The sequence below is a fragment of the Physeter macrocephalus genome, unplaced genomic scaffold (assembly GCF_002837175.3).
Source record: "Physeter macrocephalus isolate SW-GA unplaced genomic scaffold, ASM283717v5 random_4027, whole genome shotgun sequence".
Lineage (NCBI taxonomy): Eukaryota > Metazoa > Chordata > Mammalia > Artiodactyla > Physeteridae > Physeter > Physeter macrocephalus.
This window is the reverse complement of record NW_021149313.1, coordinates 324-7,499: the sequence shown is the minus strand read 5'-3', so window position 1 is coordinate 7,499 and position 7,176 is coordinate 324. Positions and strand designations below refer to the sequence as shown.

The 7,176-nt window shown below is 45.2% G+C and overlaps 1 protein-coding gene across 1 annotated transcript; it reads left to right on the top strand.

Moving 5' to 3' along the window:
• Positions 1-2,347: 2,347 nt before the first annotated feature.
• LOC112063146 (glycogen phosphorylase, liver form) lies at positions 2,348-6,483 on the top strand (the record flags this gene model as incomplete). Its single annotated transcript, XM_024118052.3, has 9 exons — positions 2,348-2,521; positions 3,026-3,118; positions 3,811-3,957; positions 4,296-4,459; positions 4,950-5,064; positions 5,615-5,716; positions 5,851-5,998; positions 6,100-6,158; positions 6,262-6,483. Coding segments are annotated over 9 exons (1,209 nt in total), but the record flags the coding sequence as incomplete, so codon positions are not given.
• Between the last annotated feature and the right edge of the window lie 693 nt (positions 6,484-7,176).

Here is a 7,176-nt window from a genome sequence, read left to right as displayed (position 1 = left end):
AGTGAGAGGCCCGCGTACCGCAAAAAAAAAAAAAAAAAAAAAAAATCAGTCTCCTATTTCCCACTTCCCCAAAGCAACTACATCCCCTTGCTTTGAATTGATTTTCTGGATTGATTTTCTGGATACTTACCTCCATATTTCTAACAACATGCTGTTACTGCTGCTTTGTGATTTCCTCTTTTTACAATATTGACTCCCCGCTACTGAAGATGAGAATTTGGCTCCCTTCCTCCCATAGACTTCCACCCCCACCACAAAAACACATTTTCTGTGCCCAGTCTCTCAACATAATTACATGGTGATTTGCACTAGCTCTTCAGCTAGTGTTTACATTATTACGACGCTGTCAGTGCTACAGACAGCTAATCTGTGCACATACATGTCATCATCTCATGATTATTTTTCCTTTCCTTAAAATGTTCTCCTTTCCTGGAGTTAATCATCGTTTTGTTTGTTTGCTTGGTTTTCTGAGTACTTTTCCCTAATTTATCCTACACTCTACCCCAGTCATAGAAATTTCCTCTCAATATATTCAAACACCTTAGGTATTCTGTTGACTCAATCTTTTTGAAGTCTCTTCTGGATCTCTTCTGGTTGGCTGCTCCACTGTCATCCTGGGATCTACTTTTCCCATTGTTCTGAGGACGTCTGTGCTCATATACTCTCTGGGGTCATTTGTTTCCAGGATCCCACGTCTTGGTTTGCTTCCTTGTTTGGGTAGTACAGATGCCTGGGGCTTCCTAGGAAAGGACGCAAGTGAGGTCAAGTTTTCTGAGACCTTGCATGTTGGAAAATGTCTTTATTTTACCCTCTCATTGGTAGTTTGCCTGGATACTGAATTTTTTAATCTCCTAGTTTTTGGTGTTGCCGAAAAGTACAGTGCAATCGGATTCTTGATCTTTTGTTTGAATTCTGCGTTTTTCCCCCTTTGAAAGCTTCTAGTCTCCCTCCCCCTCCCTCTGTCCCTCTCCAAACCCCCTCTCTCCGAGTGTACTAAAATGTACTAAAAGTTTTGGGGCGTGTGCTTTGGTGTAAGTCTGCTTTCACTTATCACGCCTGGGTACCCTTTCAGTCTGGGGACACGGGACTGCAGCTCTCTGAGAAATGGTCTGGAAATGTTAAATATCCTGAACTGGTTCTTTAGTCTTCTTACCTTTTTTCTTTTATTTATCATCTCTTTGTCTTCTTGCTCATGTTTTGGGAAATCACAACTCTCTCTTCCAATCTTTCTACTGGGTTTTTCACTTTGGCTGTCATGTTTTAATTTCCAAGTAATCTTTTTATGCTCTAGATATTTTCTTGAAGCATCTTATTCTTATTTCTTGAATACAATATCTAATCTATCTGAGGATACTGATAGTATTCTTATAATCGTTCTTTTCTCTAATCTCTGTTACCTCTAAGTTGGCTTTTATTATTCTAACATCTTTTAGAAGTTTTTCTTAGATGTCTTATGGTCCTTAGCTGCCCACTGAAACTTAAGAGAAAGGTACCGACAAGTTTTGGGGAGCTCTGTACACTTGTTCGGGATTTATCTATTTGGTTTCCCTCACCTGTGACCTGCTGGGGCCACTTCCTGGTGGAGGACCTCATGTCTATGTCTTTAGGTCTTCCCTCCTGGGCTGGTCGAATTCCCTAGAGAAGACGCTTGCAGCTTCTTTCCTGGTGGAATTAACACTGGCTGCCTGTGTTCTCAAATTCAGTTGGGAGATGAAGACTGAAAGCATCAGCATTCAGTACATAAACTTTCACTGAGCCTCTTCCCCCATTTTTAGTATGGGATGGTACCCCTGCCTCCGACTTCACCTGCTGCCCTCCAGTCCAGAGGCCCCTGTTATACCGTCTCCAGAGAACAGACCTCCAGCTTCTGCCTGAGTTGGCAAAGGAGATTGTCCAGTTGAGGGAATTGGAGAGGAGGTCTGAGGCCAACTGCTTCTTAGGCTGTCCACTAACCTTTTACCCCCTCTTCACCCCCTACTTCTGAAGGCACCCAATGCTGACAATTCCTGGGCCTTTTGGGAGCTTCAGTGTATACACTGGGTTGTTCCTTTGGCTTTTCTCCACTACCAGGTCGGGATGCAGCTTTCCTGGGTCTTCTGGTTCAATTACCATTTATCCATCTGTTTTTCAGCTTCTGAAAAGTTGTTGCTGTTGTCTTCTCTCCATTCCCTTCATCCTTTATCAGTATGCCTTTTTTCAGTCCCTTTACTGTCATTTTAGTGGCGTTTCAGGAGGCTGATGCTTGGCATTCGACCTGCCAGCTTCCACCAGACATCCCATGGGCTTTAGCCTTAAAGTCCCCTGGTAGGGGACGCCACCCACGTTCTGGCCACTCTTAGCAACGTGAGCCCTCTCACTCAGTCTCTCTGGCTTGAAGTTTTTTGAAGGGAAGGAGCTGAGACTGAAGCAGGAGTACTTTGTGGTGGCTGCTACCTTGCAAGATGTCATCCGACGTTTCAAAGCCTCTAAGCTTGGGTCCAGCAGTAGTGCCGGAACTGCGTTTGATGCCTTCCCAGATCAGGCGAGTATTCAGCCTGAACGCAGGCGGAAACAACTGAGGGGATCAGGACTTTCATCAGATTTACTCCTCTGTCTCCGTGCTAAAAAAAAATCTGAGTGTCTATATACCAATCAGAAACAGACCCACAGACACAGAAAACAAGCCTGTGGTTACCAAAGGGGGTGGAGGGAGGCGAAGTAGGAGTATGGGAATTAACAGATACACACTGCTATACATAAAATAGATAAGCAACAAAGATTTACTGTGTAGCACAGGAAATTTACTTACCTATAATGGAGAATAATCTGAAAATATTTATATATAACTGAATCACTATGCTGTACACCTGAAACTAACACAATATTTAAATCAACTATACTTCAATTAAAAAAAAAATTGAATAGCCTGCAGTATACTTAAAGCCTTCCATAGAGGGTAGACGTTTTGTTTGGTGCACGTATGAGGCATGGATGAGGACAAGGACCTGGGCCGTCGGTTACCTTCACATCGGTTTTCCCCTTGCAGGTTGCCATCCAGCTGAATGACACTCACCCTGCCCTCGCCATCCCTGAGCTGATGAGGATTTTTGTGGATATTGAAAAATTGCCCTGGTCCAAGGTCTGGATAGTTTGGCTTCTTTTTCCTTTGACTGAGCAGAATATCTGTGGTTAAGAGATTCTGCCAAAAGCGCCTTTTACAGTTTTTCAAAATAAGTTTACTGTTGCTAGCTTCCAACAGTTAAAGGTAAACTTCGCCCTGGTGCTGACATGTCTCAGTTCTTACTGCTTTACAGGGAGTAAGACTAAGAAATAAATAAACACATTACGAATGGGACACAGCTCAGTAGCTATATTAAGGCTTATATTGTGTTTGCCATTTTTGTGTCTAAAAGGAGTAGAAATTAAACTCTCTAGCCTCAGAATACAGCTACCTGAAGGTGTCCCCATCGATTTTAAACATACTTTGTACTTTCTCAGAACATTACTGAAGTTTTATTCCTCAAGTTTTGTTTATTTAATAAATGAAAGACAAGTTGGGATACTAGAGAAGATTTATCAGCATGCTGTCCTAAATTTTATCAGACAATTTACTGCTTTTCCTCCCCACCCCACCCCCCCCAAAAAAAAAACATGTTCCCATTACCTGGACCATTCAGGAACCTAGCGGAATTGTGTCTAACTGTATACATGCAGATAGAATTGTCCTGTTGCTGACGGGCAGGAGCTGAGGAAGTGTTTGGCCTGCAGGATGGGGACACCTGCAGGCCGCCTTTCCTGCAGAGGCGAGCACTGACCCCCCTCTCCCCGCAGGCGTGGGAGATCACCCAGAAGACCTTTGCCTACACCAACCATACAGTGCTCCCGGAAGCCCTGGAGCGCTGGCCTGTAGAGCTGGTGGAAAATCTGCTTCCTCGACATTTGCAAATCATTTACGAGATGAATCAAAAGCATTTAGACGTAAGTCACTTTGACAGATTCATAACCCTTTTGAGAAGGAGGTCTAGAGATGTTAAGGGTGGCTGCAGTCTTCCCTCTTACCAAACCCGAGGCCCAAACATCTTTCAGTCATTGATACATCAAAAGCATTCAAGTCTGGGTGGGGCTCTGTTAATGACATCCTTTTGAAAATACTAACCTGGAGGGATGGCATCTCCCTAGGCATCTTCACTCCTCTCTGTGGGAGTGAAGTTTTACCTTTGCTCCATCAAAGGTTTTGGTTGGGAAGTGAATGACGTTATCCCAGGGTTGCTGGAAACCTGAGTGACCAAGTAAGGCCTTTCTCTTCCTTTGCCTAGAAAATTGCCACCTTGTTTCCTAAAGATGTCGACCGCCTGAGAAGGATGTCTCTGATAGAAGAGGAAGGAGGCAAAAGGATCAACATGGCCCATCTCTGCATTGTGGGCTCCCATGCTGTGAATGGCGTGGCTAAAATTCACTCGGACATCGTGAAGAACCAAGTGTGAGCCTCCATCCCTGTTGTAGTGGGTCTCACATTGCTCAGGAATAGAACGGTGCTAGTGAATGCAGAGTTGTGGTTGGAGATGAGGAAAGGCCCCGTTAAATATTTAAAAGTAATGTCTTCTATACAAAGAACCCTTCTCTAAAAGGGAAAGAAAAGGCCTTCCTCTCTGAACCATCCTAATTCTAGACTTACAAGAAAAAAACAAACAAACAAACAAAACTATTCTGCTCAAAAGTCTGATATATATGTCAGTGCCAGGAAATCATACGAAGGTGGTTAGATTGGATTTTTTTCTTGTAATTATTTTGGATTGCAAATGGATTTCTATTTAGAATGACACCCATAGCTGCTGTCAGCCCTTCTCTCCACTTTTATTTAATCTTTCTAAGCCTACACTCTGCTTCTTAGATCTAACTCTGAACTTCATCCAGCATGCAGGAACCTGCCATTCCAGCCAAGTTCAGTGATGTGTCTCTTCCATCTCCAGATTCAAGGACTTCAGTGAGCTAGAACCAGACAAGTTTCAGAATAAAACCAATGGGATCACTCCAAGGCGCTGGCTGTTACTCTGCAACCCAGGACTGGCAGAGTTAATAGCAGAGGTAACCAGGAAGTGCTGAGGGAAAGGGGGTGTCTGACTAGAATTCAAGAGGCAGAGAGTGCGCTTATAACTTGCAAATCCAGTCTGCAGCAGGACCTGCTTCATCCCCAAGCCAGTGGCCTGTGCAGCCCCACAGGGCTCCGCACTGGTTTCATTCTCCGCTGTAGCCAGCTTGAAATTCTTAATTTCAGAAAAAGAGACCCCATGCATTATGTAGCTGGCCCTGGTGAACAGAGCTCATATGACACACAGATGGTACCCCTGTTTAATAAAAGAGGATAACAAAGGTCCTCTAATAGTAACTAGTTGAACCTGGGTTACTTGTCACCCTTTTTAGGTAGATTTCCTGTTTTTAACACTTAATACCACTGAAGGTATAGCAAGTGTTCTTCCCACGGCATTTTTAGCATCTCCTGTGAATGAAGCCATTCTTTGTGCTGTGGGGTGTGAGTGTTAGGGGAACGTGAGCCCTTAGCCACAGACTGACAGAAACTGCTCATGTGGGCTTGACTGCCTTCCCTGATTAAAGTCCTTTTCCTTTAAACTGAAAGAAAATCGGGGAGGACTATGTGAAGGACTTGAGCCAGCTGACGAAGCTGAACAGCTTCCTGGGTGACGACATCTTCCTCCGGGAGATTTCCAACGTGAAGCAGGTGAGGCTTCCCGGTGTGTATGCTTTTCCCGGCAGCACTTGCTTGGAGGGTTTATGCCCCACTGTTTAAAAACAGACCACCCACCCAATGCTTCTGAGTCCAAAGGGCTGTGGCCCCGCGCACTGTCTCAACAGGAGAACAAGCTGAAGTTTTCCCAGTTTCTGGAGAAGGAGTACAAAGTGAAGATCAACCCATCCTCCATGTTTGATGTGCAGGTGAAGAGGATCCATGAGTATAAGCGGCAGCTCCTGAACTGCCTGCATGTGGTCACCATGTACAACCGTGAGTCGGCCCTGCAGCCCCCGAGCAGCCCCCAGAGGTGGAGCTCTCCCACCCTGGCCATCCACCGTCCTCCATTCCATCCCCTTCTCCATCTTTTGCAGGCATTAAGAAAGACCCGAAGAAGCTATTCGTGCCCAGAACAGTTATAATCGGTGGCAAAGTAAGTTGCTTCTCTTCCCTGGGGACTTGGGGGCTCTTGTCTCTTGCCGTTTCTCCACTTCATCATGCCTGCATTCTGTCATGTGTCCACATCCTTCCCCAAGGCTGCCCCAGGATATCACATGGCCAAATTGATCATAAAGCTGATCACTTCAGTGGCAGAGGTGGTGAACAATGACCCCATGGTTGGAAGCAAGTTGAAACTCATCTTCCTGGAGAACTACAGAGTGTCTCTTGCTGAAAAAGGTAGTGCTGTCCTCACAAACCATGCGGGCCCAGGGCACATGCTAGGGATGGATTACACGTTATAGAAAAATGGAGTAGCTGACCTCGGGAGCCAGTGACTTAGGATAGAAGGTGTCACTCTTAGGCAGAATAAGACCCTAAGCTAAGAATGTTTAAGGTGACCCGACTGACACTGACGTGACTGTCCCCAGACTCCACATCAGAGGTTACATCTGCAAGCACATTTTCCTCTCAGCTGCTCAGGGCTGGGTGTTGGAGGAGGTGGCCCTGAGGTTTTGGTAGAGTACAGACCGTGCTCTACAAAAGAAAAAAAGATCTTCAGTTCCCAGCCCCAGTTTTGCAATAGAACCCCAGTGCCCCAATCCCTGGATATTCCTCTGGTCACTCCATGGAAAGAAGGGCTGTCATTTGTTCATGTGGCAGCAGGGAATGAGGACAGATGTCAGGCTGCCAAAGCCCTAGGCTTAGCCGTGCCTCAGACAGGCACTCAGAGTAGGCGTGGAGTTCCCATGTGGGGACAGCCAGACTGGCAAGAAGCCAACATCCCTTTCTTTTCTTATTTGCATCACGAAGCACCACCCACATGCAAATGCCAACTGTGTGTTCGCCCTTTTCCCAAACTGAAAAGGGACCTTTCTCTTTTTGAGGTGTTTTTGGGTCCTCTGATGTTACAATTTAAGAACTGTCTGCATAAAGAAAAAAGAGCCAGATTTTTATGGGTGCAAATGAAGATATGTCTAATCCACAAATAAGTTCTCAAAGTAAAGCAGAGA